This window comes from Diabrotica virgifera, chromosome 8, assembly GCF_917563875.1.
Source record: "Diabrotica virgifera virgifera chromosome 8, PGI_DIABVI_V3a".
NCBI lineage: Eukaryota > Metazoa > Arthropoda > Insecta > Coleoptera > Chrysomelidae > Diabrotica > Diabrotica virgifera.
The window spans coordinates 29463203-29490770 of NC_065450.1; the positions used below are offsets into that span (position 1 = coordinate 29463203).

Here is a 27568-nt window from a genome sequence, read left to right on the forward strand (position 1 = left end):
AATAAAATGAGAAACAATAATGGCTCCACCCAAAAGCAATGTTTGGTTGCATTTTAAGAAAATTAATAAAGAACAATCTCGCTGCAATTTTTGCTCCCAAGTTTTAAAAACATCAGGAAATACCTCCAATTTGTACGCCCACTTAAAACAAAAACATGGTATTTTATAGGATTTTATACGTAATAAGTGCATCTTTACTGTTAAATTTTGAAGAAAACCTCATCCTTTGTTTATTATTTTGTATAATTTACGTTTTTAGTAGTTTATTTTAGTAATTCTTTTATTTTATTTAATTATATAAGAATATATCGATATATCGCACCTATCGATATTTTTTCTCTGATATATATCGTATATCGATATCTTCATTCGATGTATTATATGATACATATCGATGTACAATTTGTTTTTGCCATCCCTATTCCTAACTAGTGCGGAAAGTGATACTGTCACGCACGGCACGAGACTGCCGTTGACCCGAACGACGCGATAGCGGCAAGCAGTCGAGTGCGGGGAAGACACTTTCCGCATGAGTTATGAACAATATTTTTTCTAGAGCCGTACGTTTGGAAAAAAGCCACAAAAAATAGAGTTATATCAATTTTTATTTAGAAGTGAAAATACACAAATTAATTCTTTGACAAGGTTGTCAAAACCAAACTCTCACTATAATGGGTTACCACGACGACGATATTGGTTTCCATGACGACGATTCCAAACCACTGTAATTGTCTAATGATCTGACTTTTAGTGTCAACTAACTATAGTGTATCTGACACTAAGATAAATTTGAAATAAATTAGTAAATAATATCTAAATATTAGTTTATTGCATGTGTTATAATATATTATAATGCCATATTACAAGGTATTTTACTTTCCCGCACGCCGTGTGGGAAAATTTACTTTCACGCACGCCGTGCGGGAAAGTGCAACTTTCGGAAACGAAATGCGTGCGTGAAAGTGGCTCTTTTAGCACGGCCGTAGAAAAAAAATTATTAGACTAGTAACAGTAAGTAAACTGAATTTACCGCTTGTGTTGATGGCTTGAAAAACGCGCAAACTCGCAGAACAAGAAAAGAAATAACATAATTTAATATTTTGAAACCGTGTTTAAATCAAACAAAAATAGCCAACAACTGTATAGAAAAAGAACAGCTGATTGTGACAACCAAGGTTTGAACTATTGAAAAAGCCCTCAATATTTAAAAATCAATTATAAAGTCATGTATCTTGTGAGATACATTGGGCAAAAGAGGGTTAACAAGTTAGTGCAAAAAAACGCGATTTTTTAGATTTTTTGCACTCTATTAAGAACAGTGGCGTAGCGTAGTAAGGGCGGCAGGGGCGGCCCGCCCCGGGCGGCACTGTTTAGGGGGCGGCAAAATTTAACAATAAATAATAAAAATATTTTGTAAATATTTGAACCACTTTATATTTTTATCGCAACTACAAATTCTGACCGATTGAAAGGAGCACGGAATTTTTCATTACATACTTATTTTTTGACGAATTCGGGGAATTCTTTTTCTTTGAATGATATTTTGTAGCGACTGGTAACAACGTCATATACTGACTTGTGGAAATTCCCCGTTTATGACTTACAATCAGCACAACTGTTTTCGGCACTTTAGAACGTCGCTATTTTTTCTCTCATCGACACATCTTTGGGAAGTTCTGATAGCAGCTACAGGCAAAAGAACAATTCAAGACAAGCGGTGGAGTGCAAAAGGCGATGCCGTAAATGTGGCATGGCATCATTACAAAGAGAGTCTCGTCACTTTGGAAAAACTGACAGAGGCTGGTACACTAGGATAGATGCAGGTGCTTTACTTGTTTCGATGCAGTCATTTTCCTTTCTTTGTTTTTTGGGCCTGTGGCAACTGGTGCTACATGAAGTAAATGATGCACCTTGACATACGATTGTGCGATCAGAAAGTAAATGCTTTGTAGATGATATTGACAGAGAAAAGAGAGGAATGGGCAAATGGCGCTGAAGGTTATGCAAAAATATGTGGGAAGAACATGGAATTTCCATAAAACCTCAGAGACGCATAACAAGAAAGCATATTTTTGATGACTGAAAAATGACTTGAGACGAAAGGTTTTCTTCGTTAGATAGCGTTATTGTAGAAATTCGTGAGAATTTTCAACAGCAACAGAATTTAACGGATAAATTTGTTTGTCTAACGCCGGCTATATCATTAGATCCAGACAACACTGAATGTAATCTAGACTACGCATCTGACGAAATTGACGAGCAGGGTTTCAAGCTGGAAAAACTTCGACTGCGGACTTTCGTGGCTGCTACAGTCAACGAAATTGATTAATGCATGCTCACTTGAATTATTTAAATTTATTGTTAAATTCAAGCTGGAAGATACTCTGCCCAATATTTTAATAATGTTCCGAATATTTTTCACAGTTGCTATAAGCAATCCCAGCTGTGAGAGGAGTTTTTCAAAATTGAAATTAATTAAAAATTATTTAAGATCGACAATAAGTCGATAAAATTTCTCTATAATTAATGTATGTAATGTTATACAATATATAGGGACAAATAAGAGGGCGGCAAAATTGTCTTCCACCCCGGGCGGCCGACACTCACGCTACGCCACTGATTAAGAAGCTAAATCTTCTCTTCTTCTACGGCACTACAGCCCAAATTGAGCCTTGGCCTCCTTTATTTTTTGCCTCCACCCTTGCCTGTCTGTGGCTGCTCTTCTCCATACACGGACTCCTAAAAGGGCTTGTGCGTCGCTGTTTACTGTGTCTTCCCAGCGCTTTCGTGGCTTCCCAACCGGTCTCTTTCCTTGCATTCTAGCATTCAGTGCTCGTTTTGGTAGCCTATCCTCTCCCATTCTTATCACATGTCCGGCCCATTGCAATCTTTGTAATCTAATGAAGTCTGACAGGGGCGTTTCCTTATAAAGTTGATAAAGCTCGTTGTTGTATCGACTTCTGAAGATTCCGTTTTCCCTCACAGGTCCTAGTATTCTGCTAAGTACTTTCCTTTCGAATGTGTCGAGTTTGTTTTTGGATGTTTCTTTCAGCACCCAGATTTCACTGCCATAGCATGTTATTGGTCGAATTAAGGTTTTATAGATTCTCATCTTTGTATTTCGGTGGACACTTTTTGACAGAAATATATGGGAGAGGGCAAAATAAGCTCTGTTTGCCTGCGTTATTCTCTTCCTTATTTCTCCATCCTCTGATCCGTCGGCATATATTTCTACTCCCAGGTATGTAAACTTCTCAACCGTTCAAATGTCAAAAATTTCTCTATAATTAATGTATGTAATGTTATACAATATATAGGGACAAATAAGAGGGCGGCAAAATTGTCTTCCGCCCCGGGCGGCCGACACTCACGCTACGCCACTGATTAAGAAGCTAAATAGTTGACACAAAATTACAAAATTAAATTTTTAGAACATTAAAAAACCTTCGAAGTGTCGGTTTTTGAAAGTTAAAATTAAATTGTTACTTTGCAAACTGAAAAATAAGTGAAAATCGTTATTTGTTAATACCTTTTACTAAAACTACTTAGAACTTTAGTGTTTCACCCAAAGTTGGGTATTGGGGTACTTAAAATAAACCCTCAAAATTTGAGACCGATCCATTAATTAGTTTAAAAGTTATTCTATTTGTTTATCCCAGATACCTTTGTTATGCAATAACATTAGACAGAAAATAATGAAGATATGGCATTTCTGCGTATGCCAAATGAAAGTAGAAGAGTGATACTATCAAAATGTTTGAAAAAATATAAAAAAAATTATTTAATACAGTGGAAGCCCGAGTATCCGTGTGCGGATTAATCGGGCTGCAGATTATCGGTGCTATGATTTTCTATTACTTAAATTGCATTTTTAAGGTTTTATCAAAATAGCGTCACCGTAAATCACTCGACAGAAACACTATAAGCCGAGAGGGAAACTCATAATTTATTTTTTCTGTTATATTTTTATGGTAGGTATATAATATGTATGTATATTGTAGGTACATACATTCGCGGTGTGCAAGTACTTGGAAGGGAATTCAGAAACGATCGTGCGCGAATAGCGGAGAAATATTGCAACTTTCTTAAATAATTCATATTGTCAATTGAAATTGTCAAATTGACGTACATTTCATATCTACTGTCATTTAAGAAGAAAAATTATATGTTGCTCCACAATATTGATATGATATGCAATTATTATATAAAGGTAAATTTAATTAATTGTATTTTGCTTGCAGTACTGCATTTTAATAACTAATTTTATTTACTACATACAATCGTTTACGTTTTAATAACATAACCTGAATCTTATTTTTTCTTTGGACTATGGCCTTGACAATTATCCAGTAACCAGGACTAATATAATTGGCCAATATAATTAAAAGTGCGAATAAAGTTGCAGAGCGTAGAAATAGGTGTCGCTTTGCCGAACTTGCACGGTCGCAATATGTATGAATGTACGTACATATATTATATAAGAAATATAGGTTCGGACTATCCGTGGTTTTCAATTATCCGTGCCACGTCTGGTCCCGAGGAGCACGGATACTCGGGGTTCTACTGTATAGTCAAAAATTATAATGCCGAATTTTTGAAATTTTGTAGTTTATCAACATGTAGAATAACTTTAAAAATATTACCTGTAGAAAAAAAATTTTCTAGCTAGGTCAATTTGGGTCGAAGTCAGCCATGTAGTTTTTTTAATATACAGGGTGAGTGGGGGGGAATGTGTCAAACTTCAAGACTGTATAATATACGTAAAAATAATCAAAAATAACTCATATGTTGTTATTCGATTTTTATTTGTTTCCGAGATATGGGGTGTTAAAATTTCTCTTGCAAACTGACTACTTATTTATTGCTCTAAAACCGAATGAGGTGTGCAAATGAAATTTGGTAGTTTTAGACATAGTTGTTGCGCATGTTTTGACACACAATTACGAATTTTATACAGTCTGAAATTTTTTAAAGAAAAAAAAATAGTACGCCACTGAGATATTTCAAATTAAAAATTATTTTTGAATTCCCTGTTCAATTTCTGACAAACAATCTATCTTCATGTTTGTTCATACAATGCTTCGTTTTCATGCAAAAAATAAAATATCTTAACGCTTACAACGTATTCGGAATAAGTTTCTACACATTCATACACAAAACTTCGTCGAAAACTTTGTAAGCGTTAAGATGTTTTATTTTTTGCATGAAAACGAAGCGTTTCATGAAAAAAAGGAAGATAGATTTTTTTGTCAAAAATTGAACGAGGAATTCAAGAAAGATTTTTAATTTGAAATATTTCAGTGGCGTACCATGTTTATCTTTAAAAAGTACAGACTATTATCCGTATGCGCGCCAATGGTAAATATAAAATTATTAATTACATGTCAAAACATGCGCAACAACTATGTCTTAAAACCCACCAAATTTCATTTGCACACCTCAACCGGTTTTAGAGCAATAAATAAATCGTCAGTTTGTAAGAAAAATTTTAACACCCCATATCTCGGAAACAAATGAAAATCGATTAACAACATGAGTTATTTTTTATTATTTTTACGTATATTATACAAGAATAAAAAACCGCTAAACGCCGTAAAAATGAGTGGCGCATAAAATATTCCAGCTACAAAATATCTGATATGAATATAACGTGGCGCGAAAATGGATTTTCATTTGATGCAAAACAAAATTCTAGTTTTATTTTAAAAGATTTTTCCATAATATTTGCTAAATTTGAAGTAAACGCGCCACAAAAGAGTAACTTTGATACAGTTTGAATTTTGAAACTCTTTTGTGGCGCGTTTACTTCAAACTTAGCAAATATTATGGAAAAATATTTTAAAATAAAACTAGAATTTTGTTTTGCATCAAATGAAAATCCATTTTCGCGCCACGTTATATTCATATCAGATCTTTTGTAGCTGGAATATTTTATGCGCCACTCATTTTTACGGCGTTTAGCGGTTTTTTATTCTTGTATCAGGAGTTTTTCAAAGTTATTTATAAATTAAATGTATGAAGTTGAATGCAATGTTCCCCTATTACACGTCTAGCTTTATAAATGGTCACATTTGTTGCATTATATCCCAAATGTATTATCGAATGTAATATCGAATGTAGGGTAAGGTGGGGTACAATGAAACAAGGGGCACACTGAAACGTTTCAAATTTCGCGGGAGTTAATTCTTAAAAATGCAAACAACTTCGTGTGGCAACACCGACCTGTGTACAAGGTCAGCCAGATGTTAAAAGATTTGCTTAGTTCAGTAGTTTAGTGATTGAAAGTTGATGGTGTTAGATTTTGGGTGAGTAAAGTAAATATTATAACGAATAATTTATTATTTGCAACTTTTTTGTTTTTTTTTAAACTCAAATTTCTTTCTTGGGTATATAAAACGAATAGGTATAAGGCATGAATTGCCATATTATTCTTGTTATTAAGTCTGATGGTTGTCGAATGAGATGCATGTTAACACGTGCGTTTGTCTTGGGGTTGAGTGAAACAAATTTTATGGGGCACACTGAAATATGTTTCACTGTGCCCCAAAACACATAAATAATTCAATAGTAATATGATTAATATTTATATAAAGCAACTTATTTTGTTTTATAGAGAAAAAATGAGAAACCGTGTAAGAGAAAACAATATTGGACAGTTCTCCGACGAACAAATGGAGAGAGCTATTAAACTTATTCTCGAAAATAAAATTAGCTTAAGAAGAGCAGCAGACGAATGTAATGTTAGTTTTGTTACATTATTTAGTTGAGTAATAATTTATATTATAAATTGATATAATTACCTTTAGTCTGTGAGTGTAAGGCGCAAGGCAAAAGAAAAACCGGCAGACCTCAGCCAACATCGAACAACACTATAGAGAAGGCGTTAATCAAAAGAAATATAGATTTCAGGCAAGCAAAAACTTTGACAAACAATAGAAGGGAATGGAGAAGAACTTATACTGCAGTCTCACTAAAAGACGATAAAAGAGTTATAATTTATTTTTAGATTTTAATTATGCCGTATGTAGATATAGGAGTTTATATTTATTTCAGAAATGTAAAATTTGTTTTTCGACACTGGCGTCAGCCGGTAAAAGAAATAAAGATTACGTATGTATGTACCTATCTATAATTACCTTTAATATGTTTTTCTTTTACAGGTATGTAAAAAAGCAAAAAGCTGCCAACGATGAAGGATCTAATATGAAAATTCGTTTTACTCATAAGTATAATTCCCGTTTAATATTCACTGCCGAACTAGAAAAACTTTTATCAGAGTATTTATTGATCTGTTCCAAAATGTGCTACGGAGAATCAACACGTGATACACGTGAGCTGGCAAATGAAATGGCTATGATAAATGAGATAAATGTACCTCCAAGCTGGCATGTTAACTTAGCTGCTGGTTTGGACTGGCTAAGAGGTTTTTTAAAAAGAAATACAACATTGTCCAAAAGACAACCTGAGAAGTGTTCTCTTTCTCGCTGCACATCATTTTATCGGCTACGATAATCTTAAAAGAAGCCTTACAACGTTCAACAAGTTTTGCAGATGGTTCAAGGATATGGAATTTAGATGAAACTGCCACCTCTACAGTAATAAATAAATCTGTCAAAGTAATCGCAGAAAAGGGATCTAGGGGGGTATCCACTATATCGGCTGGATAAAAAGGTACACTGGTGACAACCGCCGGCTCTCGTTTTTCCCCGTGTAAAATTCAAAGACCATATGTTAATAAACGGCCCCCCAGGATCTTAAGGATTGGCGACTAAAAGTGGGTGGATGACTGCGGATATTTTCCCTCAAGTCATTAAGCATTTTATTAAACATACATTGTCTTCAAAAGAAAACCCAACGTTACTAATAATGGATAACCATCACAGCCATATATGCATTGCAGTCATAAATCTAGCTAAAGAAAATGGTGTAACAATAGTCACACTTCCACCCCATTGCAGTGGAAAGTTACAACCACTGGATGTTTCATGTTATGCTCCATTCAAAACGTATTATGCTGCTGCTGTAGATTCTTGGCAAAAACAAAATCCAGGAAAGGTTTTCTCAATATATAACATTGCTGGTTGTGTAAATGAAGCACATCAAAAAACTATGATACCAACAACAATTGTCAATGGATTTAGGAAAACTGGAATTTTTGCTTATAACCGCGATTTATTTACTGAAGCCGACTATATGTCTAGTTTTGTAACTGACAGACCAAATCCTGAACATTCAACCGAAATTGATCTTATCGATCCCCCACTACTCGCTGGTCCATCATCACAATCAAATGAAGAGCCTTCACTGCATAAATCCCAACATGTTTTGCAAAACACAAGTGAAATGAAAACAATTGATAATAAAACTTTTAGAAGTCTTGCGGAATTCAAATCCTAGAAAGGCGATTGGAAATCTAATTGAGAATCTGAAAAAATCTAATTGAGAACGCAGCATCTGAAGCTGCTGCCAAAAATTCTAAAATCAGCATTTCTAAAAGAAAAGAAGCAACAAAAAAAATATTTCTCCAAGAGTCCAGTGATAAAGACGATCCACTTGATGATTGGTCAGCTACTTCCTCAAGTGGAGGGTTATTTGACCCTGATGATATAGAACAGGAAAATGCTGTAGAATTATCTTTTACTCCAGTAGAGTTTCTAAGAGTAAATGAATTTGTATTGGTTGAATTTACAAATAAGAAAAAGTTTTATTATGTTGGCCGAGTGACTAAAGAAAGAAATGACGAAGATGAAGTAGAAATTTCATTTTTAAGAAAAAGTGCTAAAGTGGCTCGAGCTTTTTCCTATCCCCTAGTTGAAGACATTGCATTCGTTAATATTAAGGATGTTAAATTAATATTACCTAATCCAGAAAAGAAGCAAGGATCCAAAAGAACACAAAGTTATCTAATTTTTGAAATGTCATTCTCAAATTTAGAAGTACGTTAATATATAGGTGGATATAGCTTTATTTGTAATCATATTATTTCTTAATAAAAATTTGTGTTTTAAAGTTCATTTTACTTTATTATTAGAAAATTTCTAATGTTTCACTGTGCCCATTGCTTTGTTTCATACTACCCCACGACTGGGGCACAGTGAAACAAAAAACACGATTTTTAAAAATAAGTATCAAAAATCAGGTTTTTACTTTTTTCCTGATTTCAAACCAGTAATATATATGTCCAATACATGCAAATACACAATCCTACTAAAAAGATATTATAAATTGTAATACATAATTTTTTAGTCTAAAAATAGTATTTTTTGTTTCAATGTGCCCCACCTTACCCTACATTAGATTTTTTTCTATTCGAAATAGATTGAAACAAAAATATTGAGATGGCCGGTAAATGAAGTCGGATTGCCCGTTGCCAGATTAAATTTAGCGTCGTAACCACTACAACTACATAAACCATTTCGGGAATAATCGTTAATTGGATTATACTTTTGTAGCTTAATAACTTCTAAACGGTTTAACCGATTTTGATCAGTAAACATGAGTTTGAAACGTGTTGACTAGCAGTATCTGATGGATCTAAGGTCAAGTATGATAACTGAAGCTATTACAGGAATTATTGAGCTTGAGAAACCGTTTTTCCCACAGGAAATAGATTTTATAATATGTATGAAGCCTATAACCTAAAAATTCGAATATTATCGGATATAAGGTATACACCGTTAGATTCGTCTTGAGTCCTTCCACAAACGCTAAGTTATTGGCGCAATTCGTAGGTTGAAATGTTGAGTAATTGTCGAAAAACCAAAATTTTCAAAGTTTAGTTTTTCAGTTTTTCGGATATACTGAGCTGTGTGTATGTCTGATCCTGACGGCTTAAACATCATTTGAAAGCTTAGGTCAACACTATTGATTTGATGTATTTGCAGTTCTCCTGCCTCGTCTTGGTCCGAATTTATATACCCCCAAAATATATGCCGTTTTGTACTTACCAAGTCCTATTGCTGGCTTATGGGTGGTCAAAAGTCACAAACTACACCGGTTCTAAATCAGCCCTGACCCCCTCTTCAAACACAGAGAAAAAATATCAAATCTGTTTAACTTTCAAACACACATACATACATATCCACAAACATTTTCCCTTTTTTAAATAAAAATTGAGTCACATTTCTAAGCTCTATAACTTTTGAATGGTATAACCGATTTTCAAAATTAAACATGCATTGGAAAGCTAATGATCAGTTCTATTAGAAGCCGTAAAGGTTGGACTTAATTTTTAAAGTTTTTGTGAGTTTTGGGGACGAGAACGAAAAACAGACCCTAAATAGGAAGGGCCGTAAAATCTACACCCTTGGACCAAAATCGATGGTTAACATATAAATCGGTGAGTCTTTTTCTGAACTTTAAGATGGGAGTTGGCCCAATTTTCAATTCAGTCAGATTTAGAAAATCGAAAATTTCGTGTTTATATAGTGTCGCGTGTAGGGGGGTGTGGGTGTGCGCCACTGGCGAGAACTGCCGTTCTCTGGTAATGTTCAAAATTAGACATGAGTTGGAGAGGTAATAATCAGTATTGTTAGAAGCCGCAAAGGTCGGACTTAAATTTTCGAAGTTTTTGTGGAGTTTTGGGGACCAGAACGAAAAACAGACCCTAATTAGGAAGGGCCGTAAAATCGACAGCCTTGGACCAAAATGGATGGTTGACATATGAATGGGTAAGTCTTTTTCTGAACTTGAAGATGGGAGTTGGCACAATTTTCAATTCAGTCAGATTTAGAAAATTGAAAATTTCGTGCATATAATAGTGTCGCGTATAGGGGGGTGTATTTCTGCGCCACTGGCGAGAACTACCGTTCTCTGGTAATTTTTTCGATATAAAACTAACAGCTTCGATAACCACTAAATCGAAAACTATTAATTTTATCAAAAAAATGTATAATGAACATTTTTTGCTTATAATTAATGTTTTTACCAGCATTTGCGGTCAAAATATAATAAAAAATTTCCACCCTCGAAATGAGGTGGCAACCACCCCATGGTAAAAGCGTATTTCTGCATCATATAGATTTCTATCCTTGGACTATCCACTACTTATTGTCAAATTTTCAAGCAAATCTATCCATTCTGTAAAAATTGCAAAGTGAAAAATTTCAGTTCCTGGACTAATTATAAATTTGGAGCTCTATAACTTCTGAACGGCTTACCTGATGTTGATCACTAAACATGAATTTGAAACGTATTGACAAGTAGTATCTGATGCATCCAAGATCGAGTGTGATAACTGAACGTATTACAGGAATTATTGAGCTTGAAGAACCGTTTTTCCCATAAGAAATAGATTTGATCATATTTATGAAGCCTATAACTTAAAAATTCGAATTTTCCCAGATATGAGGTATACACCGTTAGACGCGTCCTGAGTCCTTCTACAAACGCTCAGTTATTGGCGCAATTCGTTGGTTGAAATTTTGAGTAATTGTCGAAAAACCAAAATTTTCAAAGTTTAATTTTTCAGTTTTTTGGCTATAGTGAGCAGTGTGTATGTCTTAGCTTGATCGCTTAGGCGCCATTTGAAAGCTTAACTCAACTCTATTGATTTGGTGTATTTGCGGTTTTCCTGTCTTTCCTTGAACCTAAGATATATACGCCCAAAAAATATGCTATTTTGTATCTACCCAGCCCTCTAGCTGGCTTAAGGGTAGTCAGAAGTCAAAAATTAGACCGGTTCTGAATCGGCCCTCACACCTTCTTGAAACACAGAAGAAAACATTCAGATCGGTGTAACTTTTCCACACACATACATACATACATACATACATACATATCCACAAACATTTTCCATTTTTTAAATAAAAATTGAGTCATATTTCTGAGCTCGATATCTTTTGAATGGTATAACCGATTTTCAAAATTTAACATGCGTTGGAAAGGTAATTATCTGTGCTATCAGGAGCCGCAAAGGTCAGGCTTAAATTTTTGAAATTTTTGGGAGTGTTGGGGACGAGAACGAAAAACAGGCTTTAAATGGGAAGGGCCGTAAAATCCACACCCTTGGACCAAAATTTATGGTTGACATATGAATGGACGAGTCTTTTCCTAAACTTTAAGATGGAATTTGTCCCAATTTTCAATTCAGTCAGGTTTAGAAAATCGAAAATTTCGTGTATATATAGTGTCTCATGTAGGGGTGTTGTGCGCCACTGGTGAGAACTGCCGTTCTCTGTGGACAGTCTTGAAGTTTGGCACAATCCTCCCCACTCACCCTGTATAGCTAATTTATTTATGATAAACTATTTATATGGGAAATAAGCCGCAATTAAATTAAAAAGAATAATTTTATTAACGTTTTGACGCCCAAATCGGGTGTCGTTGTCAACATACAACTAAATTAAACAAAAATGTTGTTGCTAAGTAAAATATTCTTCTAATAATTTATTTAATCTGACTCATTTATATTGGCAATTCAGACATATATTATACATTTTAAAGTAATTATTAATAAAATTATTTTTTTCAATTTAATTGTGGCTTATTTCCCATATAAATAGGTAATCATAAAAAGATCACAAGGAAATAGCTTCAGAACAACATTAATTTATTTATAATAAGGAAATTCATTGATGCCATTTTAAAGAATGGGATTTGTATTTGTTGTTAAAGAATTTTCAAAAACATTTAGTCCAGAAAGCCACTGCGCATCCGCTAGGGAAATTATTCTAATTCGGATTTTTTGCACAATCTTACTCAAAAAGGACTCCTTTTAACAAATTTGCATGTTGCCAGGACCAAAAGGTGGTCAAAAATTTTTTAAACGTTTTGTTTTTGTTTTTTTCCTAAAATTATTTTTTTTGTATGGAAAAAAGTTTTTTTAGGTTTTTTGGATCATTCCAAACAGAAAAGGTCTTTAGTGACTTTTCTCTAAAAATGATAGTTTTTGACATATAAGCGATTAAAAATTGAAAAATTGCGAAATCGGCCATTTTTAACCCTCACAAACTATGTGAAAAACTGAAAATTTGAATGTTGCCAAGGTAGGTAGATATTCTTTAAACATCGATTGATGAAATCAGGAAGAGTTTTTTGCAATACAATATTCAAAACTCCTTTGTTTTTTAATTGCTAATCAAGCGTGCGCGACACTATTTTCCACCGACGCGACAGTATGGTGCAAATAAAAGGAATAAATTCGTTATTTCGTACACCGGCGAGTTTAAGGAAAAATCCCGAAACAGATCGATTTTTATTTTTTAAATTATGATACTGTGGCATATATGATATACTAGTGACGTTATCCGTCTGGGCGTGATGACGTAATCGATTATTTTTTTAAATGAGAATAGGGGTTGTGTGGTAGCTCGTTTGAAAGGTTCTTCAATTCTCTATTCAGTAATGTAAACATTTACATAATTATTTATACAGGGTGTCCTTCTACGTTTTTTTTTTGTCAAATAATTTAATTTAATAAAAATTTTTTGGACACCCTGTATAAATAATTATGTAAATGTTTATATTACTGAATAGACAATTGAAGAACCTTTCAAATGAGCTAGCACACCACCCCTATTCTCATTTGAAAAATCATCGATTACGTCATCACGCCCAGACGGATGACGTCACTAGTATATCATATATGCCACAGTATCATAACTTAAAAATAAAAATCGAGCTGTTTCGGGATTTTACCTTAAACTCGCCGGTTTACGAAATAACGAATTTATTCCTTTCATTTGCACCATACTGTCGGTGGAAAATAGTGTCGCGCACGCTTGATTAGCAATTAAAAAACAAAGGAGTTTTGAATATTGTATTGCAAAAAACTCTTCGTGATTTCATCAATCGATGTTTAAAGAATATCTACCTTGGCAACATTCAAATTTTCAGTTTTTCACATAGTTTTTGAGGGTTAAAAATGGCCGATTTCGCAATTTTTCAATTTTTAATCGCTAATATGTCAAAAACTATCATTTTTAGAGAAAAATCATTAAAGACCTTTTCTGTTTGGAATGATCCAAAAAAACTAAAAAAACTTTTTTCCATGCAATAAAAATAATTTTAGGAAAAAAACAAAAAAAAAACGTTTAAAAAATTTTTGACCACCTTTTGGTCCTGGCAACATGCAAATTTGTTAAAAGGAGTCCTTTTTGAGTAAGATTGTGCAAAAAATCCGAATTAGAATATTTTTCCTAGCGGATGCGCAGTGGCTTTCTGAGCTAATTGTACCTTCACAGGACCCTCTACGAATTTTCAAAAATGTAGTTCAAATAGTTACTAGGGGGAACCTACAAATCCACCGGGTTTAAATACCGAAAAAGCAATTTCAAACTAATAAAATTGTCTAGATCTCCATATCTACTCAATGGATTTTTATCTTTCTTTTTGTAATTTGTATGTAGTAATTTCTATGTAGATTACAAATATGTAATTTGTTTATAAATTTATTAATTAATAAACAGTCTAATTTATTTAAACAATTCTTAAAAATAGATTTTTGGAAAAAAATTATTTTTTAAAAATTGTTAGGCTCCGAACTCTAGGCAGGAAACAGGTAGGTTTTCATCTTATAGCAGCTTATAGACCTTTAGCACATTGCATGCCACACTCTAATCGGGATAATAGTCTCAGAGGCCATTAATATCCACAGCAAGAAAGTAAGTCATATGTGTATATCAAAAATGAGCGACGTGGCCCCTGGCAAAATATCTTTGGATTTCATATATGAGCGACATGGCACACAATGTGTTAATAGGGATAATTTCAATAAAATTACTAATATTTTATAATACAGTACACACTTGATACTCCGACGTTTTACAATCCGACACGCTCGATAGTCTGATGCAGCTCCCGTCAAGGTTGCCGCCATGTCTGCTTGTACTGAAACCTATCGCGACATGAATTAAATGTATTAGCTTACATATTTCTTTTAATAAACATGTTTTAGTTAGCCAAAATGGATGTTTCATTTGCACATTAATCTGGGTAGCATTTTACTCATAAGAAAATTTAAGAATATTGTAGGCTACTGCTAGCAAAGCAATGCCAAATATATAATTACTTTCGGTAATCCGGATACTTTTGATAATCCGACACCCCTTTGGTCCCATACCTGTCGGATTATCAAGAGACAACTGTATAGTTATTTTTACCTTAACCTTCTAATGGGTTGTCCTGTAGAGACATCCCACAATATATTAGATTTATCTGAAGAGCATGACACTATCTGACTGCTATCACAGGAACCACATGCATCAAGAACTTCGTTTCCATGACCACCATAAGTTTTAAGTATCAAGCCTCTGTAGGGATTCCAAAGCTTTAATTTTTTATCTGATCCGCAAGTCAAACAGTAGGATCCATCAACTAAAAAAACAATGAAAATAGATCAGTGGTTGGCAAAGTGTGGCTACAGAGCCCCATGTGGCTCTTTGGTTCCTTAAGTGCAGCTCTGGCACAAATATACTACAGTAATAATATATAATATTTGAAAAAATTACATCTTATAAATTAGCACTTGCAAACTTTAGCATTTGTCAAAAATCCTCTTAATAACCGAGTTGAAATTTTCTCCTTTTGAAATTGACATTGGTAGCTTTGAAATTCAATGGCAGCTAATCTGAAAAGCTCAACGTAGGTGGCGCTCGTGTAGTTGGAGCAGTGGCGTAGCGTAGTGGGGGCGGCAAGGGCGATCCGCCCCGGGCGGCACTTTTTAGGGGCGGCAAAATTTAACAATCATTAATAAAAATATTTTGTAAATATTTGAACCATTTTATATTTTTATCGCAACTACAAATTCGGACCGATTGAAAGAAGCACGGCATTTTTCATTACTTATTTTGTGACTAATTCGGGGAATTCTTTTTCTTTGAATGACATTCTGTAGCGACTGGCAACAACGTCTATACTGAATTCTCCGTTTATGACTAACAATCAGCGAGAATGTCTTCTATTACATACATCGGCAAATATTTTACTCCCCTGTACGTTATTCAGTGTGTGGAACAAAGAAAACACTTAATTGTTTCAATACGAATTGCAAGAAAAAATTGTTCAACTGTGTAGTCAGGTACAGCCAGATCAGCTGAATTCAATGATACTTGCATCGTATGATCGATTAGGTTTTTGTTCACTGCAAGAGGGTGGTTTGTTCGAACATTTAATTGATTAGAGAATAAATTGGTCCCTTCAATTTTAATTTAATGATTGAGAATAAATTTTTCAGTTGGTTGTGTTCTTATATTTTTTTAACTCCCTTTAATTTTAATTTAATTATTTAGAATTGTTTTTTATTTATTTAATGCCTCGACAACTAATGGCCATTGGCATGGTAGGTATGGTGAATTTTTGCAGTTAGGTACCTAGTGTCATGTGTAGTGTGTGTGTTGAGAAAGTGGCTTGTTACTTTGCAAAGTCAACGTCATTGTCTTTGCAAAGAGACGCTAATTGTATCCGAACGTCTGCGGTCCCTCCGGTGAGTACCGATCCCACAAAGACAGACACTATCTTCATTTATTAAATTATAATAAACAAAAAATTTCTGACCCTGGTGAGATTCGTACTCACGACCATTCGGACCTTTCGATCCAAAGGTAGGAGCTCTTACCACTGAGCCACAGAGGGGGTAATTATTTAGAATTATTGTTATGTTAGTTAGTTATTTTCTTATAAAAAGAATAAATATTTATTTTATTATGTAAGCTAATCGTTTTCTTAAGTTAATTGGTTTTTTTATTGTCAAATCCAAGGTGGGAGAGACTCTGCCCAATATTTTAATAATTTTCCGAATATTTTTCACAGTTGCTATAAGCAATGCAGCTGTGAGAGAAGTTTTTCAAAATTGATATTGATTAAAAATTATTTAAGATCGACAATGAATACTTTAAGACTAACAACTAATTTGGCTATTTTGTTTATTGAGCAAGATGTGTGTGATGCAATAGACATTGACGGTGCAATAAAAGGCTTTGCACTTTAAAAAAGTAAACGTATAAATTTTTAATTGAAGACGGGAAGTTTTGTTTTTAATTGTAACAAATACTTATATTACTTTTCAATAAAAATAAAAATATAACATTTTATTATCGTACTAGTTCTAATTAAAAATTGATTTTGTTTAATCTTGTCGATCGTCAAGGTGTAGCTAATCTTAAGTGATAGGTACCTAAGTTATATCCATGTATCTAATTGGTTAAAGTAAAAGAATTTTTGTATTAATAAACCTTATAATTGGATTGTAAAACTTAGATAAACTTGTTTATTTAAAATCTAACCTGTATCAAAATAATGATGACTGTTCTCGCCGAAAAGTTCTCTATAATAATTAATGTATGTAATGTATAATATACATTAAATTAAAATCACTAAATAAGGGGGCGGCAAAATTGTCTTCCGCCCCGGGCAGCCGACACTCACGCTACGCCACTGAGTTGGAGGTCACCTCAACTTACGTCAACACTTCAAATCAATCTATTTCTAAGTAAATATTGAATATTTGTTTCGCTGTGTGAATTAAACTTAAGAGCATAAAATCCCTCAATGTTGTGCTGTGCATTTGTGCTCATCAAGAACATCAGGACACAGGTTTCCCAAAGATATTCTGATGAGAAAAAAGTGGATTGCAGCAATAAGAAGCGATAAATATGTGCTGAAAATAAATGCACGTATCTGCAATAAAAAATTTGTTGAAACAGATTACGTATTTCCCCTAGATTCGACTGTAAAAAATAGAATACTTTACTAAAAAATTCAGATCAAAATTTATTATAAACGCACGGATTAAGATATGCAATTTTATATAACATTCACACTGTTGCCACATCTACAATCGCTTTTAATGAAGTGACAATATAAAAAAAATTATATTTGAAATAATAATATAGCAAAATATGAAATAATAATTTGAAATAATTCTAAACTTCTCAATATTTTTTAGTGACTAAAACATAACCTGAACAAACCTAACCTAGCATCATCGAAAATAATATAAACAAGTTAATAACTGAAAATTTATGTGACATATTACCTTCAAAATATGCTTTAAAATGACTCTGATCAAACCTAACCTAATCAAAAATAATATAAACAAGTTATATATATATATATATATATATATATATATATATATATATATATATATATATATATATATATATATATATATATATATATATATATATCGATAACCCTTCTACCCTAAGGTGTTGGGCATAAAGTCTAAAATAAAGTCTGTTTTTATGCTTCGTACACAAACTTCCTCCAATCCTTCTTATTTCTTGCCATTTTCTTCGCTTGTTCTTTAGTGACTCCTCTTTTGTCTAGGATGGCAGCGATTTCATCGTCCCAGGTCTTCATGGGCCTGCCCCTCGGTCTTTTCAGGTTTCTTCTCGCTTCCCAAACTTGTTTTACTGGCCTTCCTTTATCCATCCTAACCATGTGGCCGTACCATCTTAACTGGGCTGCTTCGATTTTCTTCTCTATTGGTTGGACTTTAAGGCGTTCTCTTATTTCCTCATTCCGTATCCTGTCCATCCTGGTCACACCTAGTACTCTTCTTAAATACTTCATTTCCATGCTTTGCAGTTTCTTCTTTAGTCTGGTGGTGAGCGTCCAGCTTTCACATCCAAATGTTAGGATAGGTACGAAAACTGTGTTGTAGATTGTTATCTTGGCTTTTTGGGATACTTCTTTTTTCGATAGAAATGTGCTCTTAATTGCATGGTATATGCGGGCTGCGCTTGCTATTCTGTTGTTTATCTCAGTATATAAACAAGTTACTGACTGAAAATTAAAGTGACCTAGTACCATTTAAATATTCTTTAATGACTAAAACCTGATCAAACCTAACCCTAATTTTTTCTAATTTCACCTTGAATTTAAGGTCGCCCTTCACCTAGACAAACACCCAAATAATTATACTTAATTAAATTAACACATTCTATATTTCTATAGTGGCTGACGGACCCGCATCCAAACAATTTTTTCTCTCTTGGGAATTTTAAATTGATAAAAAAGTAAGGCAGATTATCATATACACACTAGACTTGTGGGGGGAGTGAGTCAATACCAAATAAATACCCTCAGATCTATACCCTTTGAGCTATAGAAATCAAACATTGAGACGATGATTAATATAGTTTATCATTCGATAAGAGCTCGTTTTTTCCAGTAGTTCTCGCAGTCCTTCTCCTCAATTCGTTTTTCAACACACAAACAGCCTGTACACAAACGGATCTGTATTTTTCGGCCATAATTTATTATTTGTTAAATCGTAATCAAAAACACCATATACAAACTTCACGAATTGTCAAAACGTTGACCTCCAACTACACTAGCGCCGCCAAGCGGGATCAAATGCGTACATAGGTGCCATTGATGGATTAAAAAAACAAGGAGATAGGGCGTTATATATTCGAAAATCTTTGTCTTGAATTGGAAACATTGGAGAAGAAAAAATGTGATCTGAGTTCACAACACAAGTTGTCTGCATTGAATGACCTGGAGAAGGAAGACATGGTCATTTTCAATGCTTAGAATAGCATTCTTAATTCTTACGATCAGCTAAAATAGCTCACATTTGCTGTTCTTTCGCCTTTTCGGTTCTACAATATATATTAGAACAATACTTTTCAAGCATGAACATTATCAAGAGTAAACTCAGAAATCGTCTTACTGATAAGAACTTGGAATTATGCCTAAAATCAAAAACAACAACATATAAACCTGACTTATTTAAACTTTCCTAGGATATGCAAGCACATTGTTGGCATTAACCCTCGTAAAGCGGTGCTTAGAATCTTACGTAAACAACGGTGCGGGGTGCATTTGCACCCCATCTGTATACCCATTTTTTTATAATATGTGAACATCGGGGAAATTGATTTGAAAGATAATTTAGGACTTGATTATTATACTATGAAACATAATTTTACAAAGTACTCATTTCTTCTTTAAAAATATTATTATCGTTGCAAAACCAACACATGAAATTTTCCACAGAGTGAGCAACACAAAGTTTTTACACTCAATACAGTTATGCCGGGACTTTCGGTTTTTTTTTCTCTGACGTAAGTAACACCTACCTTGTCCTGTAACTCTGTTAGCTCCAGGTGGAATATCAGAAACGTCCAATTCAGGATATGAAATTTTCATCATTTGCACCCTACAGTCATTTTTCCAAAAAAAAGCAAGTAAACGCAAAGAGTTTTAAATGCTGTAATGTGTAGAATGCGTTTGGAATTGAATTAATTGTTAATAAAAAAATGGACAAAAATCAAAAAAAAATATTAAAAAAGATAGGTGAGAAAAACGAGGTCTGGGGTGCAGCTGCACCCCGCACCGCCTTACGCAGGGCCGTAACTACCATTGGGGCAACCTGGGCAGTGCCCCGGGGCCCCCGTTTGATTGGCCTTGCATAGATTGTAACGAGGTCAAATAAACTTTTTAAGTACTTTCAGTCAAGTTCTACTTCAAGTTGTCCGATTGTAATAAATAGGTACACAGCATATTAATTCTAACAACTTCAAAGATCGATTTTAACCTGTTTCACCTGCACCATTAAAAAAAAATTTTGTCTCAAAATCTCTTCATAAAGTCACCTTATTTTCTTTGCTTTCAAACCACAAAGCAGCTCCGTATTTTAGATGGCTTCTTATAATTTCTTTGCAGTCTTTGATGTTCAGCATATGTTGGAAATTGTTTTTTAAGATTTTAATGAAAGGTATCGGATATCGTTTTCTAAATTAAATCTCTGCCAAATTGAATTCTGCTCTCATTAGAGCTGTATACAATTACTTTCTGACAGTCTCCTCCTTTTTGATATTATCCTATCTTCTTCAATTTTTCTTCCACTTTTTCCATATCGAGTTTTAACGCATTCTAGAATTTTCTTCCACTTTTTCAATTTCCTGTATCTTCTCAGCAATCTGGTTTACCTCTTACTGCATTTTCTCTAAATAAACCTTCATATCTTTCTTTCTTATCTTTCTTCAAACCTTTCGTTGGGAGGCACTGAAGTCCTCATACCAATCTGAAAGATGTTCCTCGAAAGTGACTCTAAAACCTCTCAATTCAACACGCTGGGCTGAAGATTTGATGCAGTCAATACATTGAAATACAGACATTGCGATGTTTTGAAGTGCCTTTCAAGTCTAGTTCTGACAAGTAACAAAAGAAATGAAAGAGACGAAGCAGCACAACTGAAAAATAGAAAATAGAACCATTCAAATTTGTTGTGTTACTAGTTCTGCAAAATAAAATCCTTGAAATCCTCAACATAGTCTCGAAAACACTGCAATCAAAATCTTTAGACCTTTTAACTGCTTACAGTTTACTTAAAGAGAGCCTCTTAAAACTATCTGAAATGAGAGGACAATTTGAAACCTTCTTTGAAGTGGCTTCAAATATGTGTCAACGTTGGGGAATACCATTAGGGTTCACTCCAAAAAGAATGCAGAAGATGAAAAAATATTTCGATGAACTGTGCGAAGGTAAAAGACTTCAAGATCCCAAGTTATGCTTTAGATTAACAGTGTTTTACTCAATGATCGACACATTATGATGTCATCAGCTAGACACTCACTTTCAAGGAATGAAAGCAGTGTAAGATACGTACTGAATTGTTCAACCTGATTTTATTTTAAATGCCAACGAACAAGACCTTCAAAACAAAGCAATCAACTTCGTAAAACGTTTTCCAGATGATTCCAGATGAAAGATTGAGGGTTTACCCTTCCTCTGGGGGGTAAACCCCCGGTAGGGGGCCCCCAGATCACGTTTGCCCCAGGTCCCCCAACATCGTAGTTAAGGCCCTGGCCTTAGGAGGGTTAATAAATTAATATTTAATAAGTAGGTACTTATGAAATTTAGTTTTATTTAGTGTACTACTTATTTAGTGTCATAAATTTGGCTCCCATTTTTTTTTAAATTGTTCATATGTGACTCTTTGGCTAATAAGTTTGCTGACCACTGGGATAGCTTATAAAGTAAAAGTAAATTGTTGAACAAATAGGTAAGTTAAAATCAGATTATATTACCGTTAAATCTGACCGCTCTAACAGCTCCTTGATTGCAGTCGATAGTATTTAGACATTGTAAATCCATTTGTAACAGAACAACATTTAATCATAACAACATGCATAAGCACATGCATATGCATGCATAACATAACAACAACAAAACGTCAAAACAAATCAAACTTTGGAACATTTGAACTACTCTACCTGTCACGCTGTCACCACTCACCGCACAGTATAACCAATATAAATATACATCTGTTAAATAGTACCAAATTTTTTCAGGTATATGCTAAAGTGGCTAAAGTGATAATAAATTATTGTTATTTAATACTATAAAATTAGGAACTTATAAACATTAACCAACTTCCAATAACAACTTATTAATCCACATTCAATTTTATTCAATTTAAAAATATTGGCCCAGAACAGAACCATGGTTGTGGTCCCCCCTATTACCGTTTACAGAGTCGTTTCAGCCAGATGGAAGAACTCATTTTGCTACAGAAAACTATCTGACCAGTTAAACATTTGTGTCATAAAAAATCCCCAAGAATGAAGTACATAATTCCAACAATAGAAAGTGGATGAATGATGATATGAAGGAAATAATATTTATAATTTGCTCTCTGGCTAAGTCACCCCATCCGGTCTCTTGCTATAAATGTGTTTCGACGGCTCCACCTCATTCATTATCTCCAAGTGGCCTAGCCACTGCATCCTTTTTACTGATAATGTCTAATTATAGTACATCTTTATAATTAGTAGTTATTTTTTTTTAATTAATTATTTTCGAATCTTTTCGTTACCCACCTGAACAACTGAAATTTGCTTAAAAGCGCAAATCTAGACAAAACAGACATCACAAATAAAAAATATCTTCAGAGACATAGTGTAGATAAATGGGCCATAACAAACTCAGCAGAAGCAACGCAGACCAAAATGGCCAGAAGAAAGAAAACATCGTTTTGCAGAACGTATAAGGGAATAAGTCTGTTGAAATAAAAATAATACTAAAACGAACTAATTAACCCTTTCAGCTTCGATGATGCGTACGTGCATCTAACGATGACTATTGATCAGTGTGGTCGACGTATAAGCGCGTCCGTGATACGTAGTAAGTATTCAAACCAAATTATTTCTGCCAGCACAGGAGCTGAGGCTGGAAATATTAAAACGGAGCTGAAGGGGTTAACGTTTCTTATCAACTCCCTTTAAGGAAGAAGTTGCCAATATAACTTTTTACAATTTGCTATTGGACTTCGTAAGTCCTAGCTTTCCACCCAATGTGATCGAAAGTGGAATCGCAAGACTATATTTCAACTCTTCGTGTAACTTTGCATAGATTTATATACGATTTCACTAATTTTGAGTCATTTTCGCCAAGCTTACGGTCATAACTATTTAGCTGGAAATAATATCAAAACCGAAATAATATTTTATTCAAGCTTAACTTTTCAATACGCGATGATTGGTATATCCCATGTACTATTTATGCGACAGTAACGTGGCACCTCCGGTTACACCTCTTTAACCGGAAGTTATATAAAAGCGTTATATATTCTTGCTATAGCGCGTCAAATAATATATCGGTTGTACTATTTTGGCGATTTTAAAACAGTACTTCCGGTTAGAACTCTAAAACGGGAAGTCTGAGGTAAAATTTCTCACCTTCAATACTATATTTTGGGTTATAAGCTCTTATTCGACACGTTTGTTTAGAATTTGTCATTCTAATTGTTTTAATGGGGGTTTTCAACCATAGATATAATAACTCGTACTCGTAGATTAAGCAAGGTATGGCCCGCTTTGTGCATCGAGGTGTAACGCCAATATTAAGGATTGAGTGGTCTAGCTATCTTGTTCTGTCATTTGCGCGGGATCTCTTGGTTAAAAGGGATAGATAGACCACCGATCGACTGTTTCCGCGTTACGCTTTTTTGCTCAGTATGCCTTGTCTACGGTTAATATGTCTATGTTTTCAACGCTTCTCATTTGTTTAGGAAACTTGTCATATATTGTATAATCTGTGTATAATATTAATATGACAGTTGCCAGAAACAAATAAGAAGCGTTGAAAAGCCCTGTAATAGGGCTTGTCATTTGTTTCGAGCTTCTGTCATGTGTCACATAATATTAATATATCTACGTCATACGTTATTGGTATATATCAATGATACAAACCAAAGACGTATGACGTAGATATATTAATATTAGGTGACACATGACAGAAGCTCGAAACAAATGACAATCGATGAAAAGCCCTGTAGAGGAGTTCTATTCGCATTCAAACAGACGGACGCATAGACAGGCATGAAACCGGAAGTATATATTTGTTCTCACCTTGCTAATGCGCGTCGAATAATATATCGCCTGTAATATTTTGGCGACTTTTAAACCGTACTTACAGTTGCAATTCTAAAACCGGAAGTCTGAGATACGATTTCTCACTTTTAATGCCATCCTTTGGTTATAAGCTTTCATTCGATATTTCATTTGTTAGTCTATCTGTTTTAAAAACGAAGGAATTATTTTCGCGGATAGACGGACGGACAGACATGCATGCAATCGGAAGTATATATTTGTTCTGGTCTTGCTAAGGTGCGTCGTATAATATATCGCGTGTACTATTTCGGCTACTTTAAAACAGTACTTCCGGTTGCAACTCTAAAACCAGAAGTCCGAGGTAAAATTTCTCGCCTTTAATACCATCCTTGGATTAAAAGCTTTTATTTGACACCTTATTTGTAATTATATCTGGTATATTGACAGAGGAGTTGTGTTTAGAAAGGAACAAACAGACGGACATACAAAAAAAGAATGTGTGTACTTTGTACGCACGTAAGAAGTTATACTTCTATTATATAATTTCAACGAAATAAATAATATACCTACTTAACAGGTTAGTTGTATTTTATTTAAATATTAAATTAACTTTCTTACCTACCACTTTCAAAAAAATTTTTATTAAAACAACCAAAAATAAAAGAAAATATGAATCATCTGGGATTGGAACCCGGGACCTCTCGATCTCTGGTCCAATGCTCTACTAACCAAGCTATCGAGCCCCTTGTAAGTGACATATAGTATCTCCAGTGCCGCGCCAGCACGTGGAAGCGCCTGTGTGCAAAACATTTAATGGAGCCCAAAATGAACAATTATTTAATGTAACCAAAAAAAATAACTAAAAATTCTTACACATGCAACAGGAAAATAGAGTAAGTTAAAATAATTAAATAAAAATAAATCTTTGGCGTAACAGCATAAAAAACTAAAGATATAGGTAGTAAAACATGAAATACTTTTTCTATTTTATAAAAAAATTACTTTTCGCGTCTTCAGTTCGAAAAATCTTTTTATAATAATATAGTAATGATCAATTTGATTTAATACTGACGACTCTATAGAGATGGTAAATAAATCAGTCAACCGCCCTTGACTGATGGTCGATCTCAAATAATTTTTTAAATAAAAATATCGTTCGCAGCAGTAGCGCATCAGATATGGGCAGAGTGACCAGAATGCGAAGAGCTATTACTAAATTTGGGTTAACTGCAGTAAATTCGATTAAAAATATAAATTTTAAAATTTTACAAACATTATTTCAATCTTTTAACAAAGGCTGAAGCTGTATAATTTCTTCAATTAAACCATATTAAATCTCAGTTTTTTACAAATTTCTACAAAAAAGTTTTAATTGTGAGTGTTCTATACTGTCGTTTAAATTATATAAAAATTTGAAAGAATCAACATGATTTTCCGGCTTTTCATTCACAGTCATTTGTTTCGAGCTTCTGTCATGTGTCACATAATATTAATATATCCACGTCATACGTCTTTGATTTGTATCATTGGTTATATCAAATAACGTATGACGTAGATATATTAATATTTTGTGACACATGACAGAAGCTCGAAACAAATGACAATCGATGAAAAGGCCTATATGGAAAATTATTCATTTGCTGAAATTAATGCTTGGTCGAGAACACAATAAAAGAAATGAACTTTGTATGACATTTTAGGATCCAAAATCGGTTCATCTTTATGTTCGTAATCGAACTGTCTGCTTTTATTCCGACGCCGAACTGTGTGTCTGGTTGAAAACTGGCCATTGGGCTCCACATCCAGTTTCTCTGCAGCTTCATTTGCTGTAGTAATAACATCATTAAATTTGCTATCTATCCGAAATTAGAACAAGCATTGTTTTAAGGGCGTAGGCGCAAAATGTCGCTTCAATGTGTTTTAAATGAATTCATTTTTTTTCGAATCCTGAGAAAACTAATAAGTATTTTTGAAAAATTTAAACGCAGAATGAAAGATTACATTATTACCGAGGGCCGAAAGTCCCTTAGAATAACCAAAAAGTTTCATTTGAATAAGATATTTGAAATTAAAAATCACACTAATTTTTTTTACCCCTGTAACTTATTAAAATAAACATTATAGAAGTTTTCAGGGACTTTCGGTCCTCGTTAATAATGCAATCTTTCATTCTGGGCTTAAAATTTTCAAAAATACCTATTAGTTTTCTCAGAATTTAAAAAAAATTAATGAATTTAAAACACATTGCTGCGAAATTTTGCGACTACGCCCTTAACTCTTAAAGCATTTAAGGCAGAGGCTGCATATTAATTGTTTTTGATTGTAAAATTTTGCTAACGAAGTTAACTTTCATCAGAACTTCATACCATAACTATATGTGGACTGAGCATATGAATCTAAATATTGATATTTTATCGCCTAAACATCTAGCTTGATATTTTGAATCAAGATCAAATTTATCCGAATATCCGAATTTTATCAAATAAAAACAAAAACTGCCTTTATCTTTATCCGAATGTGTTATATCACATAAAGCATCATACATTTCTATCAAATTTTTGTACAATGACAGCATAAATTCTGCTGGACCGGTGGCTGCATATCTTTAGGTATAGGATTTTTCTTGTTTATGCAGATTGTATAACACAATACGTAATGTAGTTAACCGTGTAGTATACGTAATAACCTTTGAAGTTGAGATATGTAGGGTGGCAAGGTCGTTAAATGGGTAAGTGTTGTTTTGACCTGCGTAATTTTTTTTAACAACTCTAGTGGCGCCCGTGTGCGCCGCATACATTGCACACGTGGACGGCGCGGCCCTGAGTATCTCGGATATAATTACACAACACAGTGACAAATAGATCATAATGTGAAGTATAAAAATGTTATACCTAGATATTTTATTATCTTACTACCGAGGAAGACAAATCCAAAGACACAAAAATTATAATAAATGATACATTTACTAAAAACACTAATATATTCTTTAAATGAATTATTTGCGCTGATATATACATACCTATCTTGATAGATTAGCAACGAACTACATACTGTCTGTGCGCGCATGCGCCAAGGAATTATAAAATTTCACTCTCGATCGTAAAGAAGTATAACTTCAAAAAAGTTGTAGATACGTTTTCACATTTTTTGGGTGAAACTAATTTTTTTTTGTCAAAAACTGACATTAAAAAAATGACTCAGACAAGGCAATATTTATTATAATTTTTATTATGATAATTTTATATTTATATTTATATTTATATTTTTATTTATATTTATTA

At 33.7% G+C, this 27568-nt stretch overlaps 1 protein-coding gene across 1 annotated transcript in view; it reads right to left on the bottom strand.

Annotated features, from left to right (window-relative positions):
* The window catches only part of LOC126890819 (WD repeat domain-containing protein 83), a 51636-nt gene extending 29489 nt beyond the window's left edge, over positions 1 to 22147 (bottom strand). Inside the window, exons 1-2 of the mRNA XM_050660011.1 lie at positions 21984 to 22147; positions 15102 to 15315 (exon numbers count right to left, since the gene is read on the bottom strand). Of these exons, the coding sequence (XP_050515968.1) occupies positions 15102 to 15315; positions 21984 to 22050 (281 nt within the window). The 5' untranslated portion in view covers positions 22051 to 22147. The remainder of the gene's footprint in view (positions 1 to 15101; positions 15316 to 21983) is intronic.
* Between the last annotated feature and the right edge of the window lie 5421 nt (positions 22148 to 27568).